We start from the raw sequence: 21,632 nt of genomic DNA on the forward strand, positions 1-21,632 counted from the left end.
TTATCCTATGGTAATGGCTCTCCCAACCTTTTTGGCCTTGACTCCCAGACTTGGATATACTGTCCTATGGAATAAACTAGTGAAAAGACAAATAATCTCTGGAGCACACAGTCTGACCCTGTTTCATGTGCTCCTTAACCTTTCTGCTCCACACGTCATGTATTTGGCACCATACCTACTAATTCTTCTGGAAACTATGTCTAATAACGGTGGTTCAATAAACATGTTTCTGTGTTTTTCTGAATTTCTGTTTATATTCTCATTGTAAAGTGTGACAGCTGGTTCTGTGGACGGCATACCACAGCTGGATATCCATCCACACAGCTGGCAGTGGTCAGGTCATATATCATCACTGATATTCACAATATGCACGTTAAACCCTCCACACACTTCCCCAAGAACCAGACTCTCTCTCATGACCACAAACAATCTGTCAGCTCACTACAAGACCTGCAGTATGTTGACAGTCGCAGTGAACCCAGGAAGTCTCCGTTACTGTAGCGCACTGTGCTGACTGTATAATAAATGTTCCCTTTGTTGACATTATCCATTTATTCTCACTACATTCTTAGGAACATTTTTATGTTCTGTTTCCCTTTTTATTGTTAGAGCTTCTAAGCAGCTGCAGCCTGTTGAACTGACTTTGTAAAGCGGTGTATTTTGTGGCTGAGTTTAAAGTAGCAGCATTAAAGGTGCGTTTAGATCATTGAGGTAGCAGCGAGCATTGATGCCTGCCACAGCCTTATTTTTGAGACTACCGCTGGAGCAGCAGGGCAGCAACCAATGATTATTTTCATCATCGATCAGTCTTTCAGTTATTTTTAGAAATAATCAATTAATTGTGTAGTCAAGAAAGTGCCAGAAAATAGTGAAAAGCTTTAGGAGTCAAACAATATTGAGTTTATAAAAGCTGGAAACACAGTGGGTTCAAATGGGCATAAAACAAAAAAATGTATTAAGCATGTTATCAATACATGTTGCCTGAATTGAGCCTTTAAAACTTTATTATCTTACAAAGGAGAAAGAGATTGTTTCTACCTGCCTCTAATACATACAGTGTCAGATTATCAAGTTTCAAGAAGTATTGGAAATCAGACAAAATGACTTCTTGTAAATCTAGATTTAGAGGACGTAAAAACCATAAAAGTGGACTTGGACCTCAGACGTTTGGCAAGGCTGCGTACCAACCCCATCTTGCTGGATGAGGATTGGCTACTTTACTGTTTAGAAAGCTGAGAAAAAAAACTGTAAAAAAAAAAAAGTAATTGTAACTCTGCTGCTCTTCCGTCACACTCCCATTAAGAAATTATCTTCTCCTGCAGAGTTTCAGCGTAGGTAGCAAAAAGAAAAATATTTGCCAAAGTAAAAACAGAGACTTGCTGACAGCAATGAAAGTGGAGAGAAAAGATGGTACAGTGGGGAGAGGAGGACGAGCTGACTGATAGGCCCTGAAATGGAGGGATAGGAGGAGAGCGTCTCGGAGACAAAGCCCCAGAGGCCTGTGAGAAGCAGATAGCTGCCTCCTCCTCCTCGGCTTCCCCTGTTCTCCTCGGCTTCATCCCTCCATCTCTGTCTGGAGGAATGCAAATTCACGTTATCTCCTCTGCACTCGTAGTGTCTGCGCCCGTCCGTTCCTCGTCACCATCATCCAGAACGTTTTTCCAAAGCCAAACTCAACTTTGCCAGTGATCGAGGATCAAGCGGGAAAATGAGACAGTGACGATAACGATGATAAGAGACTCTACGGATTATTTCTTTATTATTCCAGTGGCAGTTAAACGCAGCACAACATCTCTGAAATAGTTGGGTAAGAGCAGAGCTTTAGTCTTTGATGTGATAATAGCTGGTTGGGGTGTTGTGGTTTCGCCGTCAAGACTCAAGTGGAAAATTGCTTTGCACACTCTGGCAGACACGTCTGCTGAGTCACGTGTCTAACCCACACATACACATCCTCTGATACCCCCACCTCCTTATCCATGTCTATCAGGGTGTGCTAGGCCACTTGGCAGAGGGACTCCTGTTTCCAGTCCAAACCCATTGGTCTGGTTTCTCTTCCAGTTAAGTCTGGTGTGGAGCTGCTGGTGCTGAGTTTTGGGAGTGGTTTGTTTTCTTTAGTTTCTTGAGTCTAGCAGACTATCCTGTGGAGGTGAGAGCTGTAAATGGTCTTGTATCTGGCTGACTGATTGGCTAGCAGAGTGTTGCTGGTGGTTTTTCAGTGCGGTTTGTGCCAGACGAGCCTTTTCAACCCTGGATCTTCTGATTTAGTTTCCCAGAAAAAAGAAAACCATTTGGCTCTTTTCAGTATTTCAGTATTCAGCTCTTTGTTCAGCGGCCACACCACAGTCACAGGTACAACAAGTACCAGAGACACATTCAGACACACAAATATGTGTACATTCACACACAGAAACACACACACACTCTTTTTCTTCCCCATTTCATAAATGCCTCTGTACTCCAGACTCATTTTATAAATCTAACCACATTCCCGCCTAAACCCTGCAGCAATAAAAACTGTCTGTGTACAGTCTAATACGCCAAGCACATACAGTGTATCCAATAATAACACTAATAACTAGTATTGAGAGAGCACAGTCCAAGAACAGTGTTCACTTACCGCCAGTTGCCACGGTGATTTCACGCAGGAAATGTCCATAAAAAGGGAAATCGAAGGACAGATTAACTCTCTGTGAGGGAAAAAGCAGACAAATGACCCCGGTCAGAAAGATAGAGGTAAGAGGGGGATCAGAGAAGAGACTGTTTTCATCTTAAAAACAACAACAGGGTTTAGATCAAACAGAAGATGTGGAGAGAAAACACAGTGTGCTATATTCTGTGGGGCGATCGCCAGTCACCTCAGAGCAGGAATCTAAAACAGACTTTAAAGAACTTCATCTTCAACTTTATTATTATCATCCTGAAGGAAATAAAGGGCATTGGAATATACTCATGAAATGAATCAGCAACTATTTATATGTCAAGGAAATAAATTCAATATCAAAAAACAAATATATAAAATATATCAGATCTTCATTACATCTTAAAAAGAGGGGAGAGAAAAATGATATCTGAAAATTGTCCAGTTTTCAGTAAGTAAGTAAGAAATTCTAAGTAAAAGTGCAGTGAAACTTGCACGCTGACATTAGCATTTAACTCAAAGCACTGATAAGTACAGCTTCACAGAGCCACCAATGTAGCATGGCTGTAGACTCTTAAGGCCAAATCCTAGTTTCTGTGTTCGTCTGGCCATGTTCGTCTGCGTGGACCCCAAAATTTACCCCAAAACAAGTAGGCAGACTGCACATGTGCCAGAAAAGTAAACTGGATGCTCATTTTGTGTACTGTATGTATGTATTGTATTGTATTCCCCTTCTTTTCTGACATATTCTTAGTAAACGATCACACATGGTTGTCTCTTTCATTCAGCCAAATACAACAAAGGAGCTCTCCATCATATTTTGATGAAGTGCATGTGTGGAACGTGTCTGGATATACACAGACCCATGATTGAAGTATGCGTAGAAGCATGTACACGTCTGCGCCTTAAATCAAAATTATGACATTTCAAGTAAAAACTGTGATATGACAAGTTCAAGTCATGTTATTTACTATGTCAAAATTATGAAGCATCTCTAAATTTTGACTTATTCTTTCATAAACTTGACTAAATCTGCCAAAACTTTTTCAACTTAGTGTTGAATAATTTATATGCACCATTTGTATCATTCCAAACTTTTCAGCTGCATTTTTCTTTTCCTGGCAGAAATAGGCTAATACTAATGAGCTCACATATTTCACAAATATGTTGATGAGAATTAACACATAATAAAATGGCTTGTCAGAAACTACTGTATCGTAAAACTACACTAACAACAATCTGTTCATGTACATTACCACAAACAATGGTTTATGTGTTCATTATTTTATCCCTGGGCTGAATATGTTACAGTCACATCGTACCACTGCCAGAAAATGTTATGGAGATAGACAGTCTACAGTAAACATGGAGCTATTATACATTATCCTAGATTATTCTGGGGGGAGTAATTCTGTGGCGAACCACAGTGAATCTCACTGACTATATAGCCAATCCAGAGCTTAACTTTTCTTCAATCCTGTGATGAAGCTGACCTCTGCGGCTGTGTTTTGTTTTACGACCTTACTGGCCAATTTCTTTCTGCGTCGGGGCCAAAGCGCTGGCAGGCATCGGTGCCAGGAAAGAGCATGGAGGCTTTCTCCGGTCCCGGTCCAGCACCCAGAGTTTCATGCAGTTTCTCAGGACTTTTAACTGCCATCATAGTAAACTCTGTTTATTTAATACGTTAGCCTGCTGATACGGGGGATGAATTTCAGCACAGATGGTTTTCACTTCTTCTTGCGCTGCAATCTTGCAATCAAATTACCCAGGCAAGATTTCCATATCTCCTTTTGACTCTCAATTGCTTGGCTGGCCATTGAATTGGGAAATTCACTTATTGATTTTTTCAGATTAAACCAAAGTCAGAGAAACCTCCCGCATCCCTCCTACACTATTTGGAAGAAAAGCCCTCGCCTCTTAGCCAGGACATTCTGTGGCAAAAAAAAAAAAGAATAGTTCGCCTCAAATTGTGTGGTTCAATCCATCATTACATGACTGAAGGTAGAGGAGCAGAATGCACAATGCGGGACTCTATTCTATCTCCTCGCCAGCTATTGTTCACCCTGGGTAAGTCTGCGACTGCCCTGCTGCCATGCTGCTCTGTCGCTCCAGTCAGTCTGCTGCCTTGTGTGACTTCATCAGTATGCACCTCACATGAGTCACCTGCTTGTGCTGAGGTGGAGGGAGGGGAGATTTTAAACATCACTGCAGAGAAGCTTTTAAACTGCCGCTTCAATACTTCACTGTTTTTCCTCGTATTATTGTTGCTATTGGTTTTTATATTTTCTCTTTTAATCTCTGAGCCCACATCATGGCTACACTGGCCAGCTGGTGAGCACCAGGAAGATTTTCACTGATCTGACTGGAGCCACAGTGTATGTGTTTGTGAGAGGACGTGTTTGTGGCTTTCTCTTTTAGTTGAAGTGAATAAAGAGACAGGAAATGTGGGGAAAGAGAGAGCAGTGGAGTGACATGCAGTAAATGGCTGCTCAGGGCATTACACACATGTGGCATGCACCTGGAACACAGGGCTATCTGGTTGCCCAACTAGATGTAATTTTAACATGTTTTGTTGGGTAATTGAACATTTTCCAGAAAAACAACATCTATTTATCATAAAGGAGGGGATCTTTAAATTTGCGAACATACAGAGTCCAAACCAAGTCGCCACCTTACAATGTAAATACTCAGCTCTTACATTCAGCACATAGTAAATCCTATCTAATGTCATTTGTTGACTTACCGCCGCTTGTCTGTGCGTGTTGGACAGAATGCCGTGGATCTTCACTTTTTCCTTGTCCATCTGGTCGATATTTACCCACAAGTCCTTGCTCATTGGATCTGACGGCCCATATGTTTTTGATGTGTAGTAGTTGTGATCTGTATCCTCCTATAAAAAGACGAAACATCAAAACATCCTGTGAGCGAGTCTGCATGCTGCTTTCAATATAAAGACTGTGAAGAAGTGTGGTTATTCAGAAGAACACAATATAGTTTAAAGGATATTGGATATTGCTGTGTTGCACTGTGAATTACACTGTTGGAGTGTGTTGCTTTATTGTACTGTATGCAGTGTAAAGAACATAAACAAATATTCATGAAGAGACATCCTGCAGCTCATTGTTCCACTAAGCTGCTCTAAGCCAAAATCAAATTCAAAGCTACCTAATAGACTGTAAGCTGCAATTTCTTAAAACCAATTTAAAGCTCTGCACAAACAGAAAACTTATGCATGCAGTACGGAAAAATCAGTAACAGGAGTATTTCTAATTTTACTGCAGAACAAATTACCTGCTAAATCAGGTTAAATGACAATACAGTCATTTCCAGTATGCTGTGTGTGCATTCTCTCTGTCTTTTCATTCAACTCTATAGTTTTCATTAGAGAACAATCAGCACAGGAAGTGGTTATAATGTCTCCTAATCAAATTAAAAAAAAAATACAAGAAGCCAATCAACTTCTTCCACTTAAAAAGCTTAAAAAGCCTCGACCAGACTGCAAAGTCAGGCATTGTTTTTTTACAACAGAAACATTCGTGGACTTTTATAAGCCACGTGGGACAGGCCAGCCTGCTTTTATGTTTCCGGTACAGAATTAGGAAAAATGCTTGTGTCGTGGGCTTCCTGTTGCTCGTCTCCCTCTGCGTCTAACGAGACACCTCACAGCTGTGGCTTTTATCTAAAACATTGTTAAAGTTAATGTTTTGCTGCGTGGGGAGTCGGGGAAGTGTACATTACTTCTGACTGTGATCTCGCTAACAGGAACTCACACAGCTCTGTGGATACTTTGATATATTAGTGGTATTATTCTGAGCTACTGCGCTTCGGTTGTCAAAAGGCCATGAGACAAACATTAATTAAAGCACAATCCTTCTCTGCTCAGTTCGTTTTGCTTCAAGGATTCATATTTCCTTCGGAGAGTTATAATCTAATACCTCTACTCAATACCCAGCCTAGGATATAAGAGAGATAATGTTTCAGGCTTAGCAAAGCCTCTGAGGGACAGATTAATATCAAAATTCCAAATGGAGTTCAGCCATGTAGGTGGTGTTACTTTTGATTAATTTGTAGATTTAAACAAACATTGCCAAAAGCCTTTCATCACAGCTTAAAATAAGACAAATCGTGTCAGGCAGAAAATGCCCCTCCAGGCAGCCTTAGTCAGCACATTTCTTTCAGAATAGAAAACAAGGGCACTTGTAAAAGGTGTAGACACAAATGCAAGGCTGTAAAGTTTCCTGCTAATCAGCACAAGATGTTTTTGGTCTTGTGGAGAAGGATCGAGGGACATACAGGCTCCTCAGAGGTTAGAGGGGGCCAGCTGGCGGTTCTTCCCCTCAAGGGGAAGGGGAAGATGGGCAGGGTGCCATCGTCCAGCTGGGTGTAGATGGACATGAAGCTGTGAGGGCTTTTCAAGAGCACAGCAAACAGAGCAAAGGGAGCATGACTGCAGTCTCACACTCACAAAAATACAAACCAGAGTTTTGGTGGGAGGTTGTGAGAGTGAGGCAGTGTTTCTTTAAATCAGGCACCGCAAACCAGCAGGTGAGGAGAGGTACTCAATACTGATATCGATGTGCGAACTTGTGAATTATTGGCCCAAGAAGATGACCATGTAATTGTAACATGTTGTACAAGCGTTTTCCCAGAAAAAAATCTTTGAATTTGAAACTAAATCTACAGAAACAAAATTGAAAATGTAAGTATCATCCTTCCTAAAATACCTGGATTATACTCACATTTCAAATAAGATTGCTACTACAAACACATACATTTAAAATATACTTAAGAAAAACCCTAAAAGGCTATGTATTTTAAGTACATTTTGAATAAAAGTATGTCAGTTATATTCTTATTCCATATGGGACACACACACAACTCTAGTGTGTTAAGTTCCAATTGACCCTCACAGACTCTGCAGAAGGGGAGATGCCTGAGCTGCACTGAAAAGCTCAGAGGACATTAATGGAAGATAGATTGCCACATGATGTACGAGTGAGAGCGGAGCGAGACTGTAGCCTCGCCACTCAGCTGCAGCAGGGAACCCCTGCCCTATCTGCATCTGTCCTTCATAAACGGAAATACTCTAACTAAGTGGGGAAGGAGAAAACAAAAATTGCTGTTGATAATGGGTCATTTTCTGTCTCTATATAACAAAAACAAACCGTAGAAAAGATTCATTCGGTGTAGGATACCCATTCCACGTTTGCTCTCATCTCTGTCTGAGGCATTTACTCGAGCTGCCCACCACATCAATATTGCATAATACTGAGACCTGAATACCTTGGGCCAATATGTTTTCACATCTGAATCCCTCCTTAATACGAGAGAGACCCTGAATGAAAGCAATGTATTGCTCAGAAAAAAAGATGTTTTGAAATCTATCTTAAAGCTGCTGCTGCTGATGAGGTAGCCGTGGCTGTGACTCACTGATGTTTGTCAGAAAAAATAAAGGAAAAGCACAAAGAAAACTGAAATCCCTTCAACTGCAACCATGTCTCAGCTCCGGAGAAAAATAAAATTTCATGTATGCACAAGGACGCGCTTGAGCTTTCAATAAATGTTTTAATATGTAAAAGATAAAGGATAAAGCTGCTTGTCAGTCAGCCTTCATTTTCCTTAGACACTGCACATACACACATAGATGTGCACACACGCATGCACACACACACACACACACACACAGTATTATACACAGTTAAATCAGACTACAGTCTAAAGTAAAAAGACGCCAGCGCTGATGTGTGCAGCTCCTCATCAGCTGATAATGTCTGTGATCCATAATTCATTGCTCCACTCCATTGCCTGCCAGTTGTAGCAGCTCGATGGTATTCGGTGGTGAAACTCAGCAATGTGAACCCACATACTGGGCAGAGCTGCACCAGACTATTTCTGATTCCTTTTAACAGGTGTGGATACTCCAGTATAAACTATAAGTCCTTCACGAAATCCAAAATGTTCGACCCGACCTGGAACAGATCTGTGGAAAACATACCAAAACCCGTCAGGCACAACTCCGGCTTAAAAAAAGAGAAACAGACCTGACCTGACCTGACGCAGAGGTACACAGAGTACAATTTATTCACAAGGTCACTACCTTTGATGTTTTGGTTCAACTGAACAAACGACTGCAAACCAACATGTTGGCTGATGCTCAGGCAGAAAGTTGAAAGCCGAACAGACTGGACTGAAATTTAAACAACCATGAGTTCATGTGTCGAGCAGCTCTGAGCTGCAGTAGCTGCCTGAGAAGATCCAGCCCTACAGAGTTTAAACACTGAACAACAAAAAGGCAGTAAACATGTCTTTCCAAACACTTCTGGGAATCTTTTAACAAACTTGACAAACTGAGACAAAAAACAAATGTGGGAGGGGGGGGTCTAATTTGCATTCACCGCAGGTTTTAAACATGGAGTGTGGTTAGTGTAAAAGTAGCACTGGGAATCAAGTGAAGTAATGAAACTTAGCAAGCCAAGCAGCTTGCCGCTTCGCTGTGTGAATTCTCTCCCTTAAGAAATCCACAAGTAAACAGTGAATGTTACCCCCAAAGAGCTGTAAAGTCCCAGACATCTCCACATACCTAACAACAAGTATCCACCATAAACCACACCCTTTTTTTTACTACACATCACAGTAAGCTATACAAATACAACAGCAGCAGTGGGATGGACAGACCCCCCACACATACACCAGTATAGTGTGTGCTTTTATTGCCGACCTGACATGTCTGACATTGGTTTAAGTATCAGAACAGGATGTACTTTAGTGTAAATATGAACAGCCAGGCATGAAAATGACACCATCAAATGTACACATTATTTCACAGGGGACATGAGGAGTTATATGTCTCTCTTGGCTTCACTCGCAGTGCTGCAATATGATACAGGATTTGAAAAAGGACTAGCCTGTGCAATTTATCATGCGAGTCGCTGCCATATGTCCTCTGCATGTGTGTCCATGCGGTTTGTTTATACTCCTCATAAAGACTTGAAATGTCGCCACCTGTCAGCTCTACACAACCTTTAAAGTAGAGCTTCTCAAACCTGAATACACAGCCCCATGTTGGCTCACTTGGTGGGTGTTGACATGGAAAATAGCACTTGGTGTGGGAGTACCAGTGATGAAAGATGAAATGTAATCCATGAAGTCCAGTTCAAGTGATACCACCGTAAATTTAAATGGTTATAAGACACCAAGAAACTGATCTTTATAATACTACAAGACAGGATTTTACTATTCATCTACCATTTCAATGATCACAGGGTAAACAGTGGTAATACACCACTTAATTTATGAAGTAATCCACCAGAAACGTGTGCTTGCACGTATTTGAGAGGCTAATACAGAGTGTTGTGGCAAAAGTTCAACCAGGTTCAACAGTTTTGCCCGACAACCCAGCCTTTCAGTTTTTTTTTTCCAGAGCCCTCTGCATCCACACCTCAGATGTGCCAACATAGTGGTTTCATCAAAATGAATAAGGAGCTGCGGTTTTTGATGCGACGATTGATATTGATATAATCCAGTCCGGCAGCAGAATGATTCATCAGTATGGAAGATAACACACAACAAAAACACAAGCGTTTAACTGCCACAAGCCATTACTGACAGCATGTCCGGACTAGCTCAGACTTCACCTTGCTGAATAAAAGAGGCAGGGATGGGACCTGACTGGAATTCAGTGACACTGACTTGTTTCCACAGTTTGTTCCAGCCCTATTCTACCTTGCAGTGACCTGAAAGCACCTTCAGCTTGAGAGTCTTTTTAATCTTGGTTAATGATCCAGGAAAAGAGATACAGTGAGTCACAGTCATTCAGGGCGTCAGGCAGTCTGTCGTTAAAGGCCACTGTTACAAACCTGCCTGTCGAGGTGAGATGAATCTATTGTTGGAGATTATGACTGTTGAAGCACCAGTTAAGCCAACCACAGGCTGACCTCAAAGCAAAGACAATGGAGGAAAGAGAGAGATTTCTTCGTAAAGTGGAGACAGAGATTCAACCAAGCACAACTAAGATGAGCTTAATCCACCTTAAAACGGCTTAGCATTATTAAAAAATGCTCCTATTTGTGATTGCATCTCTATACATAGTTGTGTTTTCCTTGTTCTAGATCACTGGCGAAACCTGCTGCAACATGGGAAGTAACCGCAACAGACTACAGCGCACTGCTACTGCGCACGGGACAGACTGCAATTATGAGATTCTAATTTTTCTGGGCAGGAAATTTGGTTGCAAATCACTAGCTAGCGCAGACAGAGCAGGTTGATGGGAAGCAGGTGTGCCATAAAATAAATTATGACACCAGATAACTCTTGGAATGTGTTTACCTTCACAGACTGATGATATATGGCTTTGTGAGAGTGTGTAAGGGCAGATTTTGACTCTAAGAGGACACGGTTCCTGTTCTAAGAGAAGACAGTGTTTCTTCTTACGCTCTGAAAATGAATGTTTTTCTCATGTCAACAAAGTGTCGGAGGCAGACAAGTGTGTGTTTTGTGTGTGTGTTGCGAAATGACAGGAGGAATGACAGGGTGCGCTGTGGACTGCTTTTCCATTCTGCAACAACAAATGAGTGTCGGAGAACAAAAACAACAAGGGAGGACATGTTCGTGTTAGTGCGTGTGTCTGTGTGACGGTATGTGAGCACGCATCTCACCAAGTGTGTGTGGATCTGAAGTGGTACGAATGTGATCATGCATGGGTATGAGTGTGTTTACACTTGTGTCCATACATAAATGTGTACGTGAAGCATGAAGGTGTGTGTGCGTGAATGTTTACAGCTGACGATCAAAGCTCCCTCCCTCCTCTCTGAGAGACGCCGGGCTGTGAACCCGAGATGATTAGAAGCCACAGGAAAACTTAATGAGCTGTCTAAGTTCTGGCCGTCGCCATCATTCTGACTAAACGCCTCGATGCTGTGCACCAGCCGAGGTGCCATAACAAGGGACACGGGTGATGCCTTTCATTTACATAGATACAAACAAAGGCCGAACCCCGAGCATTAATCTCCGGCAGGTCCACTAACCCCTTGGAGCTGTAGGAGGCCAGGTTAATTTCCTGTTCTGGTCTCTCCGAGGTCACATTTAAGGGGATCCAGTCCCACACAGAAGGTAGATGAACACCTGAGGGCTAAGCTTAATTTGATATAAAATATTAATTCTCAAAGGCCCCTCCTAGTCTTCTTTTTCATTACTAAACATCCACTCTTCTAAGGAGATTTATAACTGCTCCAGGGAAGTAACCAAGGAGTATTTTTGGGTACGGCTCAACAGAGGAATCATTCTCTTTATATTAGCTGGATTCTTTACTGGACCAGAGGGTTTACTGTGTGATCCATGTTGTTGAGCTGGGCTGATCTGAACTGTCACAATAAAGCTGGTCTGTATTTGAGCTCCTGGATGAAGATGGCAAACTCTGCGATTCTGATTATCAACCCCAATCACCTGCCTCCATTTCATCTTTTTATTCCACTTGGTCAATCAAAATATAACATAGTATGAAATAACCTTTATACTGTATTATATAAAATAAAACGTAGCAGTGCACTTTGTATTCATGTCCCTCTATCACAGTAATTCCAGTTGAAAGAATGATTAGAGACGATGATCTACTAAAACCACTGAACATAAAAACAAGGCCAAGAACAGGAAAGAACTCTGAAACTCAATTTTTAAGCCAAATGGATGAGAAGTTCCTGAAATGCTCAGAGAAAAAAACTGAAAAATGTGAACATCTACATCATTTTCACGACAACAGAGCAGACATCCAAAGTTCAAGAACAGCTACTAAATGGACCTTGAGGCTAGATTGTTTTGTCAAGTGAAAAAAATTGCTGCAGTTGCAGCGGTGCCGTTGCATATTGCACATTGAAAGTTTTGACTGAGACATGAGTAATGACTTTCAGTGGAACATAAAATACAACAAATACTTTAAAAGCCCCTGACACCCACACAGTTCTCATGTATTCTGGGTCATTACAAAGAATTTTGTACAGACTGTGTTTGATTTACATCTTCCTCGCTCTCTTTTTAGCCTTGGTCCACCTGTCAGAATGGGACAAATACATTGGCAGTATGACTATATCCATAACATCTGGGCTTAATTACACTGAAAAAAGGACTAAATTGACTAATTTCAAGCATCCTTGTCTGAACAGAACCAGGTGTTAACGTTGCCATATTATGCAAATAACAGGGAGATTTACTACAGTATTGCATTTCCATAAATTTGGGGAACTTGCAAGAAACGCGTAAAAAAAAATGTCAGTGCAGATTTGCAAAAATCCTGGATGCCACACTTCCGATGCAACTTGACAGAGTCTTTCATGAAACCCTCTCAAAGTTTGTAGCCTCTAAGCCTCAGTAAAGATAATCCTTATGATATTATCAGGGTTATTTTTAAAGACTTTTTGGAAGATTCGCCAAAGCCACACTATCCAAATGTTTTCGTCTGTGCTCATGATGACTGAACTGGTCTTCTTGTGCAAAAATCAGTAGACTACAACTTAAAAAATCTGTGTGTAGAGGAGTAGCAATAAATTCTGGTCCCCCTGAAAAAAGTCCCAAGAACTGTCACATATAAATGGCGACATACCTCAGTGTGAATAATCACGTACCTCAATCTGGGAGCTGTTGTCTCTTTCCTCTGCTGACAGCAGTCCTGGGAACCCTTCAGGGTCTCCCTGCTCAGGCTCCTGTTCCTGCTCCTGACTGGCCCTGTTACTGTCCATGTTACGAGGTTTTGGGGGAACCCATCTCCTCCACCGGTGACTGTACAGCTTCACGTCCACTGCTGCATCTTCGTCTCCTGCCTGCCCTTCCAAGTATGAGTAGGAGAGCCCTGAGACAACAGGAAAAGAAAGTGTGAATAACAAAAAAACAGCAGTGCATGGTCCAAAGCTAAATCTCCTTAAAGTTGTAATTTCATATTAATCAATGTACAGTGGGACACCACAAATGTACTATAACTGGTGCAATAATCCAACAAGCCTAATTTAATTTTTCTACCCAAATTAGCTTCGAACCCTGCATTAGTCAAAGTGAAAGGAAAATCTGTTGATTTCTATTGTGAATTTGTGAGTTGTGCACGCACAACAATTACATGGCACAATATTCTTACTTTCACTAAAACAATAGTCAAATCACAGAGGCGGGCACTGCTCAGGCCATTAATCTTGTGCCGCTCCCTAATAATTCACTGTCTCTGCGGACTTTTCTCATTGCTTTGGAGAAAAACCTCTCTGTGCCTGTAACAGATGCACATTAGGAATGACTCAGCAGCCATCACACAGACCAGTGGGCCACAGTCACACCCAATCATCCCCATCCCAGAGTCTGCAATGAGACGTCAGCGACAGGTGAGAAAAGGTACTGTGCTAATGTAAACACCGACTTGATTAACCGAGCCTGAGACAGACGGCTGGATCAGGAGTGAAATGTGCTGCGTCATTATAAGAAACGGTCTCCTGAACTTAAATGAGTCACAAAAAACAGCTGCCATCAAGACTCTTTTTTCCCTTCTATGAATGGATATTAGTCTCCTCCTGTTCTTAATGCTGTGAACTCACAAGGCAATGCATTAAATATGTTTTATATGTTTTGTTAGAGCTCAAGGATACACACAGTGGGCTCTGGTGAGTAACAGTGAATGGAAACACAACTTTTGTTTGCTTAAAAGAAAACACAGTGCACACTCGCGGGTTCAAACCTTGCTTCTTTTGCTTCAGTACAAAACTAGGCCAAAAAAAGCATCATTTATAAGGTTAATAGCTGTTCCCGCAACATAGCCATCACATCATTTCGCAGTCTGTTCACTTTTTACCAGGAAAACATACTGTTTATCATGGCCGACCTGACGATGCCACTTTCAGCCATCAATGAAGAAATTGGAGGCGACAGGTTCATTCAACAACATGAATAATTCAGAACACACAGTTCAGGGTGAGGATTCGATGTTAATGTACTGAACACATCTAATTCCTTCTACCTCACTTTCCATTTCAGTGCAATCGAATATCTATGACAAACTTTAAACTTGGCAAAGAACTCATGTTTTCCATTTGCTTACATGGGTTTCCCCAAAACACCTGGATTAGAGAAGCTAAATGAAGGAGAGGAGGCAGGGAAGGTCTGTTCATCTGTTCATCCTGTGATGGACTGCAGACTTGTTTCCCTGCCTTCGGGCTAATGCTCAGCATGCTTGGATAAGCTCCTGTTCCCCATGAACCTAATAGGATTATCCGGTTAAAGACAATTAGTAATAAACTTTATTTTCATAGGAGTCCTCCAAACACAAAGTTTACAAACTGTTTGCACGCTGTTGCAGCTATGCAAATTATTTTGGCTTTAGGACAGAGAAAACTGCTGATTCCTCTACTATTGCTCTATGGTGCTTCTTTTTTATGAGACAGAGGTCATTGGGTTTAAAAAGCAGAGCTCATTTGCCTTCTCTTTTCTCTCACGCTCACATTTCGTTCTCCTTGTCGCCCTCTCTCCTCCTCCTCTTTCTGGGCGTCTGACCAGTGGCTCTCAGAAGGGGAGAAGAGGGTCGGTAAGGAGCTTAAGATGCTAATTCACCCAAAGTGGAAGCTGACAGATTTGCTTTATAACGAGCATCTGCAAAGTAAGAAACAAAGAGGCTAATCTGCACATAGAGGTGGGTGTTGATGTACAAGGGAAGATTTTAACAGAGCAGAAGGCGCAGCAAAGAGTATGAAAGAAGACGGGGATGAGTGCTTCGCAATTTGCAACTAATTGCTTTTGGAGCCAGAGAGGAACGATTAAAAGTTAGTGCTCCCTTTCAATCATCAATGTGTAAAAAGCGCAAACCAGGCCAGAAATCTGTGTGTGGTTATGGAGTCAGACCTAAATTTCCACATCCACAAAATAAAAAAATCATCAACTTAAGACTATAAGAGCAATTAAAAAACTCCCTGCCTTTTTAAACCCCTGCCCGTGCTCGTATTGCCCTTTCTGCCACAACATGCAAATCGCTATTGCCAGGCAAAATTCAGTTTGAACGCGTTCTCTTCATTTCTCTTCACACATCATTGCTTTTCACAAAGTCAGCAAATAGACAGAGAGAGCATTTTAGAAACTCTTCCCGCCGGAGTACACGGCACGGCCTGTTGCACCTGTGCACTGAGAACTCTGAATTTGAACATATGATTATATAAATTGAATTTATACATTTTTTTTCTCCATGGTTTTGAATGGCAGTTTGAATTTCATAAAAAAAAAGCGACAGGTCTAAAAACCGCTAACATTTCTCAGGGTAGCTTTAAGTTACCCACAGATAAGGCAGCTCCCTTTGGCAACTACTCACTTACTGTCTCATTCTCACGCACATCTAATACTTACTGACACTCGCTCTATCCCTAATGGTTATTAGTCACACACATGCAGCCAAAGAAGCCCAGGCAAACATCTTATAGGCAGCAGTAACCTACACATACCATTCCACTAACACATAAACATCTTTTTCCAACCTTTAAAGGATCTTTGTCAGTGGCTCAATCTATGGTAGAAAGCTGGCAAACAGTGGATGCTTTAAAATACACCATGACCACAACATAGGGGCCTTGAATAAATGGCTGCTCTTTTCCCAGAATGTTCCTCTGTGAACGGCCACGATGAGTCACCCTTTAAAGGAGCACATGCACCTGCATTTCTCTTGTGTATACCACCTCTCTGATTCAGGGACAGCAGAATATCTTATTATCCAGGGGAAACTCAGGGTCTTTTGTCAAACGCTTGGGAGGGCAGTGAGGGCAGACCGCTGAGGGACACCTAAAATAATCCCCCAGCAGGACAAGGCTTCTCCTCAATGAAAGACTGTTCCTCAGTTTTTGTGTGAAAGGAAATCTTTCCCCTCCACTTTTCTCTCAGTGCCTCTGAAAGCCCCCCGCATACCTTCACCCTGACTCTGTCGAGCAGCCTTGTTGGCTGGACTCACGCCTGTCAACACCTCTGATTCACAAACACCAGAGGGACTGTAATTTGGTTCCACCTAAAACCTTTCAAGGACGTTTAGGAGGTCATAAAACCTCAGAATAAAGGTGCTGTCTGCCCCCCCACCCCCCGACTCCTTTCGCTCTTGGTTCCCACCTGACTTTGTGTTGCTGACAGGAGACTGCCACACATGACTGGCAAGCAGAGGAGGAGGAGGGGGGGGGGTGCTTCATTGCATTTATGTATGCTAGAGTTTGTGTGGTACATGCATAATTTCAGCCGAAAAAGGATTAAAAAAAAAAGTCACATCCCTCTGCGGTTTCTTAGCCTCTCTATCTCTGGGTGTCAGAGCGCTTAATGTTGTGCCCACCGAAAGCTGTTTTATCAGTGTGCCAGCAGACTCTGCCAAGCACTCTGGAGGACCATCTCTCTCAGGTTTGGAAACAGTGTTGACTCTGTGCAGATCCACTCACCAGGGTCAACATGGATTAAGTTGATGTAACTATTGCTCAATTCAAAATAACAGAAAAAAAAAAAAACTCAAGAAAAAAAAACTCAAAACTTTACGTGATGAAAGTTAGAACAGCAGTCAACATGTTCTTACATAAAAAATAGACAGTGTGATTTACTGCATTTCTCCAGACCATCAGCGAGAACATCGCAATCTTTCCTCCATTCAGCATGTCTTGTTCTCTTCATTAGCAAAGATTCATTAGGAACATTTGCCAGCAGAAGCACTCCATCACTTTTTCACACACACATACACACTCGCACATACTTTTAAGAACTTACCCCTGAAGTTTTCAGCAATATTTGAGCAGCACAAAACAACAACACTTCACCTTTCCTTTAAAGGGTCAATTCACCCTCATTTACCCCCCCATGGTACAGCATCTAGTCTTGGTTTTACATATCCGAGCTTAGAAACATCCACCTGTGAGATTCTGCCTCCACCTCAAAACCACCAGGAACTTTTCTTTCCAGAGGCGTTGTTCATTGAACTGGCCCTTCCACAAGAACTTTAATTGGACCACATTCCTGCTTTTTTCTAAAGATTATAAATCGCCTGAAAAAAAAAAAAAATTAGCTGTCTGGGTCAACACAAAGAGGTCAGACAGGGAAGGAGGCAAAGAGAATGAGCATTGCATTTAAAGTTGCAGTTAAACTTAGAATCAGAAAAAGAACAGAAAAAGTTCACAAACATGTCGAACATTAATGAAAAGCAGTGACTGAATTTGGGCTGTTTTGGATGCGCATAGCATGTAATCTGTTAATTTTTTTTTCCCCACTAATCCATTGATTGTTTATTGTATTAAATGTCAATCATGAAAGAAATGTCCATCAACATTTCCCAGAGGCCGATGTAATGCTTGACTTGCCTGATAAACATTCAGATATAACATTCAGAAAAAATCAGCTAATCTGCAGATTGAAAATAAAGCTGAAAATATTCAGCTTTTGCTCAGTAAATGCTTGATGAAAAACATTAACCAGTTATTAAAACTGTGAATTTTCTGCTAAATGGAAACAATTGTTTCTGCACTAGAATGAATCAGCATTCTCATCAACCAAAATATTAAAAAAATATATATAAAGTCAACAAACTGCCCAGGACCAGAGGCATAATGAGGCAGGCTGGTCCCCCCGAGGTTGTGCTTGACATTGACCCATCAGTCTAGTCTCACTTTATGGCCCCTCACGAGCCAAATTATGCACAGGGTCATCTCTCAGAGCAAGAGCAAAGACTACCAACAAACCAAGGCTCAGAAACACATAGCTGAGAGTTATCAACCACAGCTGATGCTAAAATGAAGCAGCAGCAACACATAAGCTGAGACATTCAGTTTGACTAATGAGTTAATAAACTGTTTAATAGGAAATAGCTGCTGTGGTTTGATCTTCTGTCGAACAAGAGATGAGTCAAACAAGTTTCACTGTCTCTTGTTTGTTAATAGATTACAGATCACACAAATCAAATTACCAGTTTCATTTCTGTATTAATTGAATTATTTAAATGCACAGCATGTGTGATACCAGGTGATCCAACAGCATATCCTTCAAATCAAAACCTTAAACACACCGCAGCCTGCACATGAAGCGGAGACCACGCAAATTCCAGACGTCTGTCTGAAATTATTATGCAGAGCAAAGTGTTCTTTTCTAACCTGCCGTAGCTTGCTTCTTACACATCCTCTCTCAAAAGTGCAGCCTGTCATTAAGCAAACACATAAAGTTAAAGAGCTGACTGCAGGAGAAAGTTAAACACAGGTAGACAGAGAGGCAGCACCCGCGAAGGAGATCCACTTTCAAACAGTGCTCATAAAACGATGAGCAGGGTGATAAAGGGCAGAATTTTAGTAGATTAAATGTGAGAAGCATCTAAATCTCAGATAATCGGTGAGTGAGACAAGTTAAGACTTGACATTATCATTATTATTGAATCCAATGTAAAGCATTTTTGTGTACAGTTTATTTATTAAAAAAAAAATTATTTAACTTTATAAGAAATGCTGGTAACTTTATGCACTTTTAAGATAATGTTGAAAAGTTTTCTTCTAATTAAACATATGTTTAAAGGCATTTCAACAAAGGTTTGTGTTGGAGTTTGTGTTTTTCTAAAATTTTTCATTTTCATTTTTACTTCAAATGCATATTTATCGGTCTCCTTGATTACTAATAATCTGTATCCGTGTCAGGCCTGAAAAAAAACCATATCGATCAACCGCTAGTGCAGAGTAGAGTTTGTAGAGGAGAGGCTGTGTGCATGAACGAAACACGTTTCTTTTCACAGCAAAGCCTCTAAAATTCAATGATAACAAGGTTTCCCTCTGAAATGAACGGTGACTCTCCCTCCAGAGAGAGGCATCAAGTGTGCGTCCTGCCTGTCATGATCGCTCCATTACACCGGAGATTTGTTTTGCCAACAATTAGTCACATCTTTCCGAGTCAAAGCACTACAACACAAACATCCCCCGAGGTTCAGATTAGCAGTGTAGACAGAAATACAAGTGGTGATTTCTGTCTTTTCCTGCTTTCTGAACATATTACATCACAGATAATATATTTTAATATCTTCAATCCTGATGAAGAGAAGAAGAGAGAAGAGAAACAAAGGCCAGAAACTGAACAAAATCTCATTATGACAACTGCTTGTACCACATATCACCACTTGCACTGACATTTGACCCACTTTTGCTGATATGCTTGTTATGCCCAGCACAATAAACTTTATCAGAATGGTTCCTGGCAGCACCTGAATCAGAAAACAAACACTGAACAAAATAATCTCTAACCTCTCAGGTTAACAAACACTGTGAGGTGAGCACCCAATCTTGTAGATCACCCAAATGAGAAAAGAGGCAGGCGTGAAAGGGGCGCTATAAATAAAAGCCAATCTCTAAACTCTCAAAGTGTTAATTACAATCTGCAGAGCATGGAAGGTGGGGAGGGAATTCATTAGGAGACTAATGTTGCATTTGCTCTGCCCAGAGAAACACAGCATCTACGAGGAGGACAGGTGTCAGGACTGCATGTTAGAGAAAGGAAGGAGGCCGGAGTGAAGGAGACTGAGGACAAATTAGGAGATAGAGAGCGTTCGGTGTCAGGTCCAGTGATTTTTAGTCAAAGCTTTAATCTTGAGGAACCTAATTGTTTTTTAAGCGGGCTTTGTAGAAAATTGCTAATTTCCCTTCCGAGTGTCTGCTCAAAACATCTAAGTACACTGGACACAAAATCCAAGCAGGCTAAGCCACAAAGCACCCAGTAACATACCCGAGCACACAGTATCAAACCCCAAAACACAGGGTTTAAAGCACTGGAGTTAACCATCATGGAGTCTGCTGTCACCGCCGCGGCTTTCTTTGTGTAATTGGTGGTTGTCTTGGCCCCGGCGTTGGTCAGTGCAGGAAATGTATACAAAAATGCTTTGGCAGGGCGACAAACAGACAGGCACAGAGGGCTGCAGGCAGTCAGGAGACAGCAGGATTACAAAGAGAAGAGGGCTTCCTGAGTGACACAGAAGTTTAGGAATTCAGGATTCCAGTCAGGCACATTGTCTTGTCTCATATTTCAGGAGACTGAGTGATAGACTGCAGGACTATGAAGTGCTGCTGTTGGCTCTCATTCCACTTTTCAACTTTGCGAATGAGGAGTGCGGCTCAGGAGCCCCGAGGCCTTGAATTGCTCTACCACGAAGGAGCCTGAGCCTGGCAGGCGATGTATCACTGGACACTGGACCTCATGTTGCAGATTATATCTCCTCCCTCCAGTGCAGACCATTACCTGCAGTGACATTACTGTATTCTTACAGGTCAGCTGCTGGCTGTGGACAAAACCGTCATCGAGTGTTTGCACCGAAAAAAAAAAATCAGCATCTCTCGCTCTGCCAAAACTTGTCCATGAAAAACAAAATCTGTCTTTGCACTGTTCCCACAGTTCTCTTAGTGCTTGCTTAACAGACCTTAAAATTGGAAATGGTCACATGTGCACCGGTGAATAGAGAGGGATAGGCAGGACAAAAGCCTGCACTTTTATTCTGATATGCCACATCACAAGCAATAGCTTTGCCTTTACCTTACGGGCTCACACTCAGCTGAGTTTCTGTGGACAGACACACCTACACAACTAACATCTGAGACACACTCAACATAACAATCACTCTTTTTGTCCACTTATCCTCAAACAGTTCTTGCCTCAGAGGGGTTTGAGGTCATGAACTCACTGACTCACTTGTATCTTGTATATACAGATTATTTTTGGCCAGCTACACATCTGTTACCACACCTGGGATGAAGGATGAATGTAAGTAAATATCAGAAAGCACAGATGGGTTGGACTGAACTCCATCACCACAGTTTCAAAAATGTTTCTTCAGACGGGAAAGCAATTAAAACTGATCAGTTTCCTTCAGTATCTAAATGTCAATAAGAACAAGTTTTTTTTCATACAACAAAATACTCATAAAAACCAATGACTGTGAGCTTACTTTCCAGTATTTTCCACAACAAGAGGTCTTTTGCTCCTGGGTCTTCTTCAGAGCAGACATCTT

At 41.6% G+C, this 21,632-nt stretch overlaps 1 protein-coding gene across 1 annotated transcript in view; it reads right to left on the minus strand.

Annotated features, from left to right (window-relative positions):
• plxdc2b (plexin domain containing 2b) overlaps positions 1–21,632 on the minus strand; it is a 76,726-nt gene that overhangs the window by 33,107 nt on the left and 21,987 nt on the right. The window contains exons 2-4 of the mRNA XM_041066181.1: positions 13,252–13,475; positions 5,382–5,528; positions 2,618–2,687 (exon numbers count right to left, since the gene is read on the minus strand). Coding sequence (XP_040922115.1) covers positions 2,618–2,687; positions 5,382–5,528; positions 13,252–13,475 — 441 coding nt within the window. The remainder of the gene's footprint in view (positions 1–2,617; positions 2,688–5,381; positions 5,529–13,251; positions 13,476–21,632) is intronic.

Source organism: Toxotes jaculatrix, chromosome 20 (assembly GCF_017976425.1).
Source record: "Toxotes jaculatrix isolate fToxJac2 chromosome 20, fToxJac2.pri, whole genome shotgun sequence".
NCBI lineage: Eukaryota > Metazoa > Chordata > Actinopteri > Toxotidae > Toxotes > Toxotes jaculatrix.